Source organism: Neolamprologus multifasciatus, chromosome 12 (assembly GCF_963576455.1).
Source record: "Neolamprologus multifasciatus chromosome 12, fNeoMul1.2, whole genome shotgun sequence".
NCBI classification, from domain to species: Eukaryota; Metazoa; Chordata; class Actinopteri; order Cichliformes; family Cichlidae; genus Neolamprologus; species Neolamprologus multifasciatus.
In genome coordinates, this window is record NC_140450.1 from 37,208,796 (window position 1) to 37,222,659 (window position 13,864).

The 13,864-nt window shown below is 41.3% G+C and overlaps 1 protein-coding gene across 1 annotated transcript; it reads right to left on the bottom strand.

Moving 5' to 3' along the window:
- Window positions 1-580: 580 nt before the first annotated feature.
- ankrd34bb (ankyrin repeat domain 34Bb) lies at window positions 581-13,082 on the bottom strand. The gene is made up of 3 exons (XM_085181543.1): window positions 7,613-13,082; window positions 4,437-4,699; window positions 581-4,339 (listed from the first exon to the last, which is right to left on the bottom strand). The coding sequence occupies exons 2-3, from the start codon at window positions 4,637-4,639 to the stop codon at window positions 2,869-2,871; spliced, it is 1,674 nt and encodes a 557-aa protein (XP_085037669.1). The 5' UTR covers window positions 4,640-4,699; window positions 7,613-13,082; the 3' UTR covers window positions 581-2,868.
- Window positions 13,083-13,864: the final 782 nt, after the last annotated feature.

Sequence of the window (13,864 nt, forward strand, 5' to 3'; positions counted from 1 at the left end):
TTCATGTGACGTATGACCCTGAAGGTAAGCGCGTCATGGACTAAAGTAAAACAGTATGTTGGATGTGCCACGCAATGCTCAATTACATGGGTGGGAACTAGTGTGTTAGCGCAGTTAGCTCGTTAACGTGTTGGCCGTCCAGCCCCACGCACGGGGCGATCCGCGGTAGCTCGTTAACGGAGATTTGCCGTGTTGTGGCGTTAACGTCATTTCAGATTAACGCTGACAGCACTAGTGGGAACACAACAAATATGACTGCACATTTACGCCGACATCATCCTAGTGCAAAAACAAGTGGAAGTAGAGAAAAACAACAAGCAGGCATGCTACAAACTTTACCCGAGTCATTTAGACAGCCGTTAGCACGTGATTCTCCTTATGGGGACCTGATATGTTTAATATGCTGCTGAGAATATAGCCCAGAAGAAGCGTATAGTAGCGCTTTTATTTTGGAAAGAGCCATTTCTCTGTAATAAACTCTCTTTTCCAAAGATGAGTGATTCCTCAATCAGATACAGGGCTCGCAAAATCGCTAGCTCGACGTCCTGGGGCTAGCGATTTTTCCAGTCGGGCTACCAAAATCTATCTCTGCCCTGCCCGTCGGGCTATTGTAGGAAGGAAAAATATATGTCAATGCTTTTGCATTCTTTCGGAAATGTAGCTGGGTAATTATGTCATTGGCATCGGTGAGCCACTGTCAATATGTGACATATTGAAATCGCGTTTGAATTTGCGCTTGTTTTTTGCTTTCACTTTGCAATCGCGCGAACTGTGTATAGAGAGCGACAGCACTGATTGGTGAGTGATGATAATTTGCGCACCAATTCCTCTGACATCGTCTTATCAATCGTTAGCTTACTATTCAAACATGACAAGTGAAATCTCCCGCAGCTTAAACATGTGAGAGGTTGATCGCGCAGAGAATCGCTGAGCGTTATGCGAGTGCCTGTGTAAAAGCAGCAGGATATATATTTTAGTTCTGCTGAGCCAAATAAGACAGGTCAGGGTGAAGACGTGACAGCCAAAGCAAAGCTTACCACAAAACGGAAAAGTTATGACAAATCAGACTATAAGGCAAAAAGAAAGTGCAGCTTTATGGTTTCATGGACAAAAGAATTTCTGTGGCTGCAATATGACGAGCTAAATAACCAGGGCTGCACATAAGTGGTCCGCAGGTGCGCATTCACTGTCAAAATAAAAAACGCGCACAAGATAAGAAGTTCCCACGCGTGTTTGCGTACATAAGATTTTCAGGAGGAGGACAGACATTTGTTTAGAACTCTTAAAGATGTCGAAGAAGCTCCTTTAAGCAATTACTGTGATGTTCCTCCACCTCCAAAGAAATGTCAGAAGGAGTCCGAACCACAAAAGAAGCGCGTATTCTCGGAAAAGTGGTTGCAGGAGATGAGCTGGCTTCAAACAAATGATGAACGCACAGAGATGTGGTGCAGAATGTGCCGTGAAAATTTAATAAATGACAAAAAGGCATGAACATTTTTTTTTTATCGAAAAAATATCGAACCGTGACACCAAAGTATCGAACCGAACCGAACCGTGAATTTTGTGTATCGTTGCACCCCTAGTAATTAGGTAGGGGATCATTAGGGGGTCCATTGTCCCTCTCTGGGGGACACTCCCACATGGCTTAAATCTGGGACTCTCCAACATTTGACTCTAGAACTGAAGAAGCTTCTCAGATAAGACGTAAAATGTCTTCAAGCAACTTAAAGAAGTCCAGACACTTTTTTCTTTCCAAGCTCCTTAGACTACGATGAGCTGGATAACTGAGAACCTTCACAGACAAAACCAACACTAGCTCCTTAGGATGTTTTACCAGTCGGTGGTTGCCGGGGTACTGTTCTATGCTGTGGTGTGCTGGGGAAGCAGCACAGCAAAGGACTCATCCAGGCTGGAAAAACTAAACAAAGGCTGGCTCTGTAGTCGGCATGAAGTTGGACACTCTGGTGACAGTAGCAGAGAAAAGAAACTGCTGGACATTATGGACAATGCTGGGCATCCTCTGCACACGGTCGTAAATAATCATAGTAGCCTATTCAGCAACAGGTTGCTTCTCCCAAAGTCAAGAACCAACAGACTTAAAAACTCCTTTGTCTCACACGCCATCAGACTGTTTAACTCCTCACTGGAGGAGAGAAAGAGGGGAAACAGGGGGACAAAGGAGGGTCGGGAACAACTGACCTGTAGTGCTTTTTTCATTGTGCAATATTTGCAATATTTTTCTTACATCCGATTGTGCAATAATCATTGTGCAATAGACTCAGTCAAATGTGGAATCCACTAGTATTCCTATTTATCTCTATTATATATTCTGTATTTATATATGTGTATATATGGTATATTTATGCTTATATCCTTACTCTCATTCCCCTTTATTGTGCCTGTAACATGCAACTTCTGTTGGTGCTGTGCTACTGGAAACTGAATTTCCCGGAGGAACCTACCCGAGGGATTAATAAAGTTTCATCTAATCTAATCTAATAACACTAGTCACTTTTCTCAGAACAGACTCACCAATAAACATACAGCATTAATTGATATGATTGGATGGCCGAAATATTAATGAAGAGGGCTGTTCTGTTCACAACTGTTTACAAAATTACTACAATATTTAAATACATTTGTTTTCAAGGTATTTGGAATGCAATGTTTCATACTAAAGCATTTATAATTATCATTTCCAAACTGCCCTGGTGATAATTAAATGTTACTCTAAAACAACACACTGACACAGGTGAGCACATCTAATCTATAATCACTTTTAAAGCACATATGAATTGCCATTAGAGATGGGGTTATAGCTATAATACAGCTATTGCACACATATTTTCTCCTGAGAGATTTTTTTTTCTAGTGCCCAAAAGTTTCCTCAAAGTTGGCAAGTTGTTTTATTTGGTCACTCTGCATTGAGTGACGCCTCCACAACATTTTCTTAGCTTTCAGATCCTTGGGCAAAACAGGTGCACAGGGTAGAGCAGGATTTGAGCCTATAAGAACAGCATTCAGTGTCTTGGTACTTCCACTCAAAGGGCAGGAAGAGTTAGAGCTAACCCCAATATCTGGTATGGGAATATGAGGATTCAAACGAGGCAGGTATCCGGGGCGTGTGTGGGCAATGTGATCCAGAAGAAGAGCTCCTGAGCCTCTTCGCTCCAGCCCTGTAGTGGCTCGCCTCTGGGCCGAGCTCTCCAAGGACTCCCTGGATCCCGACAGATTGGAGACCAGCTTGTGTCTTTCCGCTGCCAATCCAGCATCATCACTGCTCTTTGAGGTTCTGTCTCTGCTGCTGAATTGCTGCAACTGAGAGTCAGAACTGTAGTGGGCAATACCAATGTTCTGCCGACGCACCACATTTTGCAGACTGGAAACATTCAGCTGTGTAAGACAGTCAGATGAATCTTCATCTGCAGGTCTGGATTCATGGGAAAATGCAAGACTATCTTGATGCAAGTTTGGGTGTGAAACAGAATATAATGAACTTGCAGCACTGTCATATGACATCTTTCTGCCAAAGCCTTTTTTTCCACCACCTCCCCTGTTGTCATTTCCTGATAAGATCTCTAATGCTTTCACAAGTCCTTTTGCATCTTTGACATCAATGCTCTGGTGCCGTGAAATAGCAGGAGGATGTTCTTCGACTCTGAAAGACAGTACCTCCTCTGGAGTAATTTCCAATGATTCCTCAGTCAGAGAGGATGCCTGACTCTGCTGGAGCAACAGGGAAGGACTTTTGGACCAGGCTTCTGAGTGTAGCTGATGGAAGTTAGGTCGCTTATCCACATCGGGAACACGTAGAGGACTTCGATGTTGCATTGGTGAACCTGGTTGAAATCTGATCAGGCCATGCCCTAAGCCTAAACACTGGGGATCCTTGAGGCCACGAAGGGGGCTGCCAGGTTGAGGAGAGGTTGTTGCTGAAGAGCCCTGAGGAGGAGTTCGTAGCTGGACCTCATATGGTGACATGCAGCAAGATGCTGGTAAGTAATGCAGACTCTCTTCAACTTCAGGAGATGGAGGAACATTAAGGTACTGCTTTGTCACCTGATGGCCAGATGGCAGTTTGTTGGTAGTGATGATGATAACTTCCTTACCCTTGGCTTTACAGGCATCTAAGAGTACACTAAGAATGTCCCTGTTACCAGAATTAACTGCATAAACTAACGCAGATAAACCTCCATGATCCTCCAGGGTTGGATCAGCTCCGCTGCTAAGAAGAAGTGACAGAATTTCAGCTCCCATTTGTTGAAGACATGCATGCATTAGAGCCGTTTTCCCAGTCTTGTCTTGGATGTTTGGATCGGCACCATTTTCAAGAAGATACCTTGTAGTAAAAGTAAAGTAAGGTAAAGTAAAGGGTACAATTATTTTATCAATTATCTAAAAGATACTAATGCTCAACAAAAATGTATAAAACTTACCGAACCATCTTGTGCTGGGGTACACTCTGTGAATCTGTATAGCGTGTCTTGCAGGCTACCATAAGTGGTGTCTCACCATGCTCATTACTCTCATTAATGTAGGCTCCTCCTTCCAGGAGCAGCCGAGTCAGACGTAGCCGGCATAAATATACAGCCTTCAACAGGGAATTGCCATCTGTTCGAACCTCTGTTGACTCATCCATTGTGAAGACCTTTGATGAAACACTGTCACTTCAATGTCTGAAGGTGAACCCAAAACATCCCTGCAACAATGTAAGAAGTTTTTAGGTCTCCATCAAGTGGGCAGCTGTTGGAAGCTTTACACTGTGGGTCCCAAACCATATCTGAGCATCACATTACCTATAGAAACCATTTGTTTGATATAGTGTTTTCTTGTTTGACAGTGCATTCAGATATTCAAAAACCTGTCACTCTTTCACTACTTTATATTGCAGCCTTACACTAAAGTTGGCTTTAGTGTAAGGCAAAATTAAGCATTTGCATTTGCTTAAGCATTTGCTTAATTTTGGGAAAATTAATTCTCCCTCTCTCTTACACGCATGTTGGGTATTCATATCTTGTGGGGACATCTAATTGACATAATGCTTTCTGTAGCCACTTACCCTACCCTTAACCATGAAAAATGAATGCCTAACCCTTACCCTATACCTAACAATAACTCAATTTCAACCCTGTCACTAAAACCACATTTTGAGTCTCAAAAACACCTTCAAACTTGTGCGGACCAGGATTTTGGGCGCCACAAGGCCTGTTGGGCCCCACAAATATAGTAAACTTCCAATTTTCGGGCCCCAAAAAGATATGAATACACACAGACATAGTATTTATCTTCATAAAAACTATGTTTTTGGAAGAAACAGGTAGTGCTCAACTTTTCACTCTTACCACAGTGCAAATTGGAGTGCAACAACTTTTTCCATGTATGTTAAAACACTTGTTATGTTAAGCCGCCAGAAGTGCACCTCATCTTTAAACCATGCTGAGGTAGGCTTTAGCCCACTCATGACCCTGAACAGAGAAGGTGCATTGAAACATTGATGGGTGTCTCCATAGCAGTATTTGATTAACAAAATAAATGGCTGTAGAAGAATCACAGCACAGTACGATTGTTACCTGGGAAAGTTCATATCCCACCAAAATACTGCATTGAGTTCAAGCTGAAAGCTGTCTTGTACAAAGGAGAGATGTTTTTTTCCTTAAATTTATGAATGCTGTGGTTATGCTAAGAATGAAAAACTTTCAGTTTCTAGTAAAAGTGACAGAAAACTGGAAAAGTCACAGTTACACATGAATTAACATTGCTCTTCTTTCCAGTATTTTATAACTGTGCAGCATTTGCAGAGCAGCAGCAGTTCAGACAGAAACAACCTGTTGTCTTTGCACCTCTGTAACAAGCTATTGTTGTCTTGATTTTGACACTGAGACTTAGTATTCTATCCAATAATACTCTGCACATACATCTCCTGATAGATTTCAACATTGTGACAATGAGGAGACATCCTGTCACTCAAAACACAAAGTTAATAACAAATAGAGTCACAGATTTTTTTCTAAAGAAAAATACACAACTCGCCCTCACCACCAAGTGACCGTGTTAGCTTCCAGCTCTGCTTCCATCCACAAAAGAGAGCTAAAAGTATAAAAGTATACAACATACAGTGTACAGTCAGTGGAAACTACATTAGATAAAAATATTGCTAGCACTTTTAAAGTATCGAGAGTTAAAATACTTGCAATTAGAATGGACCTTATATATTTTGGTGGTTTCAATTTAATTATTGCTTTCTTTAAAATCGTAATCCTAAACGTTAAACTTTAAAGTTAATGTAGTATTTACTGAGTACTCTATACTTCAAGTCCATTTCTTTTCCTGATATGACATAGTTTACAGTTTTAGTGTCTTGTGCTTATATGTTATGATGTCAACTTTTTACAGGTTGTTTGTATTTAATGTATTGCTTTAAAGACAACTTTTTTTCACTAAACATTATGAAAAAATTTGGGAGTATAGAGGTTAATGTAATGATGAAATCATCTGTATTTAGGCTAGTTCCCTGGTCTCCTGGGAAAATTAAGCTTTAAGGGAGAGAAAAAGAAAAACGGGGTGGGATGGCAGGAAGCTGTCAGGAGCTGAGATGGTGGAAAGACCATAGAAAGAAACACAGACAGTAAAATAAATCTCTGACAGGCATTCAGTGTTCTAACTTTATGAAATGTACAACAATGTAGAGCTGTACAGGTTCATTTAGGAAAGGATAAGTAATTGTTGGAGCAGGTCATCGATTAATCGGAAGGTTGGAGGTTTGATCCTGGGCTGCTCCAGTCTACATGCCAAATATCCTTGGGCATGATACTAACCCCAAGTTGCACTCTGATGGATCAATTGGAGCGTGAATGTTAGATAGAAAGCGCTTCCCTGGAAAACGCATAGAAAACAATGCCTGTATGAATGGGTGTGAATCTGTGAATGTTGTATAGAACAGTTTGAGTGCTCAAGGAGAATAATTTATTTTTACTAAATTGTTTTTATAAAGAGCAGCAGGTTTTAAACTTTAGCAGCCTTTGTGACATTCAAACCCCCATCTGAGGGGGTCAGGCCTGGTCTTCCACCACCACAGACAGAATATCTAATGATAACAGCAGCAGAGAAAATGTCATTCCTCAACACAACACTTCACACAGAAAGGCCAAATAGATACTGAAACATTAGTATAGAAATGTTTACATGTCTTACATGTCTCAAAAATATTTTAATAGCTACTTGCACATGTAGCCAAAGAGGAATTCTGTTTAGTTACACACTGATGCAGAAGCGCTTTTGAAAACAGGAGTCAATAGAAATGAAAAGAAAAAAAAATGGCTACAAGGACAAACAATCCATTTCATCTCCTGCCTGCAACATTCTTAATGTTCTGCAATGGTCTGAATTTATTGCCTCTCAGAACAAACTGACACCTCCTGTTATGCTCCTGTTATGAGTATAATTTATCACAATTTTAGTGCATCATCAAGGGTGCTCTGGCATCCTTAAATAGGATTTAACACTAACAATAGAATTTTACTAAGTCTTATCTTACCAAATTGGGCAAATAAAGGAGACATGTAAAGTAGAAATGACTACTTGTCCCCAGCGTGTTAGTGTGTGTAAAACTTACCTGAATGAGTTTCGTTCTTTATTGTGAGAGATGTTCAAACTGCAGTTTAAAGCCAAATGTCAGACTGCAGGCTGAGAGGTAGGTACGGAGACCAGACATTCACACAGGAGTGACTGATGGAAGGAGGGAGTGAAGACTGATATGCGTCAGCTGACAGCAAAAGGCTGGCCAATGACCAGGCAGCAGCAAGCGTACAAACAGTGACGGCACGTCCTTTTGTGAGCATCCTCAGTGCAGACAGTGTTGTTTGATAAAACATTTGCGCAGGAAAGATTCATTTCTTTTAACCTTCAGGTATTCAGACTGTTGTGTGAAATGACAGTGTGGCCAACGTCACCAGAAAGTTCAAGGCTGCAGACATTTATTTTGGTGAAGATTGCACAGAACAGAAACTTCACAGAACTACTGCCATATTCAGAAGTCAATAACAGAAAAGCACTGACAAGCTTAGTCACTTTTAGAGACGATGTAGCTTATAGCCACAGAGCTGATATCCTTCACCAGCGTGTCCTGCTATGTTAATCCATATTGATTCATCCGTTTCCTCTGTCCGTTTACCCTGCGTGTCGATAAGTGAAGCAGAGGGAGCCTGACCATGCGTCACACATCCTGTATACAAATAGGAAATTTTTAAACGTGTTAAACATAAAAATTAATATGCAAATATACAATATAGAAACAAAATAAAATGTGTTAATGACATTAGCATTGCAAGATTGCTACCTAGTGGCAAAACACTAACATTTCAACAGCTGTTACACTCCCACCACCACACTATGGCAGCATGTGTGATCCTAGAAGAAGTTAACACAACAATGAACTTAATGTTTATTGGCTAACCTTTGTTAAGTTTAGTCTTCACTCTGCTTCTAGTAAAAGTATAGTCTTATGTATCGGTCTCTCTAAAATCATCTTAGTTGCTTGCTTTCCTTTATTTGCTCTAGTAGAGTTACTGATGAGAATCTTAACTTTTCTGACTCTTCCGTAAGCTCAAAGCAAATTCTCCAGGTGGTGGTGAGATCACTGCTGATTTCATCGTCAAAATATGGTTGGGTGTCAACGGCTCCGGTTCCACAGGGTTGTTAATACACTCTACAGTTAGTGGTCGACTATTCACTATTGCCATGGCTTCATATATGAATGTTCTCAATGATGAAGTGTCTAATCTGAAAGCTGACTGGTCAAGAATGGATTTCAGAACAGTTCTTATTATTCAAAACTTTCCCTCCCAGACTCCTCTCACGTGGCTAGAAGCAGGTGGGTTGAAAAAAAAGTTATTCCCAGCTCTTTTACTTTTTCTTGAGTTTCTTGCATTAGAAGCTCATTTCTTGCACCAATAAAACTGGTGCCTTCATCACAATGCAGCTGACCTATGTTGTCATGTATTGCTATGAAACAGAGTGCATTGAGAAAACAGTCTGCACTGAGATCCTCCATGACTTCTATATGCATAGCTCTCGAACACATACATGTAAACAAGAGTCCATATCTCTTTAAGTCTTTCCTCCCTTCATTGACACAGAATGGTCCAAAGCAGTCCATACCGCTGTATGTGAATGGAGAGGTAGCTTCCAGTCTTTCTGGTGGCAAGTCGCTCATCTTTTGTTTTTGATTGCATTTCCTGTATTTTCTACATTTGACACATTTGTATATAAATGACGATACTTCAGTACTGCAGCCAATTATCCATATCCCATTGGACCATATCTCATTCACTGTCAGAGGATGCATCTTCTCATGAAAATGTTTGACGAGTAGGTGTGAGACATGATGTTTCTTTGGTAGAATGACTGGATGCTTGATGTTGGGATGGTGCGACGCTTTTGTAAGTCTTCTACCCACCCTCAAGATATTGTGTTGATCAACGATTGGACTTAACTGATGTAGCTTTGAGTGAGATGGTTTGACTTCTTCCTTATCTTTTTTGATCTTGATTTTTTTTACGAATGCTTCTCCTTTAACTATCTGTATGATGAACTCCTCCACTTCTTTCCTTTCTTCCAGCGTAGTACTTTCATTGGACATTTCTTTTGGATTCTTTAAATACTTTACACATCATCTTGATCTTGCTATTGCTTTCACAACTCTCGTCCAATCTGAGAATTTTTCCAGACATTCCAAGATGGATGTCACGACCGGGCGGCCAGACACAGGTAAGTGGACTCAAATGCAGACACCAAACAGAGGCTCGGAGGTATAGTGCAAACGAACAATTTATTTGGCACTCAAAAATGGCAGACCATGGAGGAGGTAAAAGAAACAAAAATGTTAATCGTGAACTAAGGGCGAGAGGGAAAACATAAACCTCTGAACATTGGCTACCTACTAACATAAAGTTTCTGATTATGGTACTAAGAATCCATAGCTACAAACACACTGTGATTAGCAAGGGCTAGCAGATAAGCTTTTACCAGGAATGCTGAGAAAGTAAACAAGTCTTGGCTAGACCATCTCCAAAATAATTGTTTAACCAAATAAACAAGAATCACACTGCGTGTGCAGCAGCAAAGCCAAAAGGAAATAGTATCTTTAATGGGCTGGGCACGTTATTTGGGATTTTCCGGAGCAGGCATACAAGGTACAGGGTCGCAGGGTTTCTCTGAGTCATAGTCTGGGTTGATGGCGAGGCTAGGAGGGGATTAGTGATCCGAGTGAGGCTGAACCAGTTCGTGTACACTCACTGTGAAGTGTAGGGCAGGGAGGCAGGCAGGTGAATAGTGCCGAGAATAGTAGCAGGCCAGCGACGGGGAGTTTCAATTCAATTTTATTTATATAGCGCCAAATCACAACAAAAGTCGCCTCAAGGCGCTTCATAGATACAGAGAAAAACCCAACAATCATATGACCCCCTATGAACAGCACTTTGGCGACAGTGGGAAGGAAAAACTCCCTTTTAACAGGAAGAAACCTCCGGCAGAACCAGGCTCAGGGAGGGGCGGGGCCATCTGCTGCGACCGGTTGGGGTGAGAGAAGGAAGACAGGATAAAGACATGCTGTGGAAGAGAGACAGAGGTTAATAACAGATATGATTCAATGCAGAGAGGTCTGTTAACACATAGTGAGTGAGAAAGGTGACTGGAAAGGAGAAACTCAATGCATCATGGGAATCCCCCGGCAGCCTACGTCTATTGCAGCATAACTAAGGGAGGATTCAGGGTCACCTGGTCCAGCCCTAACTATATGCTTTAGCAAAAAGGAAAGTTTGAAGCCTAATCTTGAAAGTAGAGATAGTGTCTGTCTCCCAAATCCAAACTGGAAGCTGGTTCCACAGAAGAGGGGCCTGAAAACTGAAGGCTCTGCCTCCCATTCTACTTTTAAATACTCTAAGAACAACAAGTAGGCCTGCAGTGTGAGAGCGAAATGCTCTAATAGGGTGATATGATACTACAAGGTCATTAAGATAAGATGGGGCCTATCTCTAATAATCGGCTATGTACCACAGGCCTTCAAGGTGGCTGCAGTTAAACCTTTACTCAAAAAGCCATCTCTAGACCCAGCAGTCTTAGCTAATTATAGGCCAATCTCCAACCTTCCTTTCATATCAAACATCCTTGAAAGAGTAGTTGTCAAACAGCTAACAGATCATCTGCAGAGGAATGGTTTATTTGAAGAGTTTCAGTCAGGTTTCAGAGTTCATCACAGCACAGAAACAGCTTTAGTGAAGGTTACAAATGATCTTCTTATGGCCTCTGACAGTGGACTCATCTCTGTGCTTGTCCTGCTAGACCTTAGTGCAGCGTTCGATACTGTTGACCATAATATCCTATTAGAGCGATTAGAACATGCTGTAGGTATTACAGGTATTGCACTGCAGTGGTTTGTATCATATCTATCTAATAGACTCCAATTTGTGCATGTAAATGGAGAGTCCTCTTCACACACTGAGGTTAATTATGGAGTTCCTCAGGGTTCAGTGCTAGGACCAATTCTGTTTACATTATACATGCTTCCCTTAGGCAGCATCATTAGAAGACATAGCATACTTTTTCACTGCTATGCAGATGACACCCAGCTCTATCTGTCCATAAAGCCAGATAACACACACCAACTAGTTAAACTGCAGGAATGTCTTAAAGACATAAAGACGTGGATGGCCACTAACTTTCTGCTTCTTAACTCAGATAAAACTGAGGTCATTGTACTCGGCGCTGAAAAGCTTAGAAATATGGTATCTAACCAGATTCTTACTCTGGATGGCATTACCTTGGCCTCCAGTAACACTGTGAGGAACCTTGGAGTCATTTTTGACCAGGATATGTCCTTCAACGCACATATTAAACAAATATGTAAGACTGCTTTCTTCCATTTGCACAACATCTCTAAAATTAGAAATATCCTGTCTCAGAGTGACGCTGAAAAACTAGTTCATGCATTTATTACTTCCAGGCTGGACTACTGCAATTCATTATTATCAGGATGTCCAAAAAACTCACTGAAAAGCCTTCAGCTAATCCAAATGCTGCAGCAAGAGTACTGACAGGGACTAGAAAGAGAGAGCAGATTTCTCCTGTTTTGGCTTCCCTTCATTGGCTTCCTGTTAAATCCAGAATTGAATTCAAAATCCTGCTCCTCACATACAAGGTCTTAAATAATCAGGCCCCATCTTATCTTAATGACCTTGTAGTACCATATTACCCTATTAGAGCACTTCGCTCCCACTCTGCAGGCCTACTTGTTGTTCCTAGAGTATTTAAAAGTAGAATGGGAGGGAGAGCCTTCAGTTTTCAGGCCCCTCTTCTGTGGAACCAGCTTCCAGTTTGGATTCGGGAGACAGACACTATCTCTACTTTTAAGATTAGGCTTAAAACTTTCCTTTTTGCTAAAGCATATAGTTAGGGCTGGACCAGGTGACCCTGAATCCTCCCTTAGTTATGCTGCAATAGATGTAGGCTGCCGGGGGATTCCCATGATGCATTGAGTTTTTCCTTTCCAGTCACCTTTCTCACTCACTATGTGTTAATAGACCTCTCTGTATTGAATCATATCTGTTATTAATCTCTGTCTCTCTTCCACAGCATGTCTTTTATACTGTCTTCCTTCTCTCACCCCAACCGGTCGCAGCAGATGGCCGCCCCTCCCTGAGCCTGTTTCTGCCGGAGGTTTCTTCCTGTTAAAAGGGAGTTTTTCCTTCCCACTGTCGCCAAAGTGCTTGCTCATAGGGGGTCATAAGATTGTTGGGGCTTTTCTCTGTATCTATGAAGCGCCTTGAGGCGACATTTGTTGTGATTTGGCGCTATATAAATAAAATTGAATTGAATTGAATTGAATTATTTAAGACCTTGTATGTGAGGAGCAGGATTTTGAATTCTGGATTTAACAGGAAGCCAAAACAGGAGAAATCTGCTCTCTTTCTAGTCCCTGTCAGTACTCTTGCTGCAGCATTTTGGATTAGCTGAAGGCTTTTCAGGGAGTTTTTAGGACTTCCTGATAATAATGAATTGCAGTCGTCCAGCCTGGAAGTATTAAATACATGAACTAGTTTTTCAGCGTCACTCTGAGACAGGATATTTCTAACTTTAGAGCTGTTGCACAAATGGAAGAACGCAGTCTTATATATTTGTTTAATATGTGCATTGAAGGACATGTCCTGGTCAAAAATGACTCCAAGGTTCCTCACAGTGTTACTGGAGGTCAAGGTAATGCCATCCAGAGTAAGAATCTGCTTAGATACCATATTTCTAAGATTTTCAGCGCCGAGTACAATAACCTCAGTTTGATCTGAATTAAGAAGCAGAAAGTAAGCGGCCATCCAGGTCTTTATGTCTTTAAGACATTCCTGCAGTTTAACTCATTGGTGTGTGTTATCTGGCTTCATGGACAGATAGAGCTGGGTGTCATCTGCATAGCAGTGTAAATGTATGCTATGTCTTCTAATGATGCTGCCTAAGGGAAGCATGTATAATGTAAACAGAATTGGTCCTAGCACTGAACCCTGTGGAACTCCATAATTAACCTCAGTGTGTGAAGAGGACTCTCCATTTACATGCACAAACTGGAGTCTATTAGATAGATATGATACAAACCACTGCAGCACAGTACCTGTAATACCTACAGCATGTTCTAATCGCTCTAATAGGATATTATGGTCGACAGTATCGAACGCTGCACTGAGGTCTAGCAGGACAAGCACAGAGATGAGTCCACTGTCAGAGGCCATAAGAAGATCATTTGTAACCTTCACTAAAGCTGTTTCTGTGCTGTGATGAGCTCTGAAACCTGACTGAAACTCTTCAAATAAACCATTCCTCTGCA

Excerpts from the sequence above, each read along its gene's own strand:
- ankrd34bb (XM_085181543.1), bottom strand. The coding sequence starts at position 4,639 with ATGGATGAGTCAACAGAGGTTCGAACAGATGGCAATTCCCTGTTGAAG. Across the intron at positions 4,340-4,436 it reads CCCCAGCACAAGATGGTTCG|GTATCTTCTTGAAAATGGTG; the intron begins GTAAGTTTTATA and ends TTTTACTACAAG.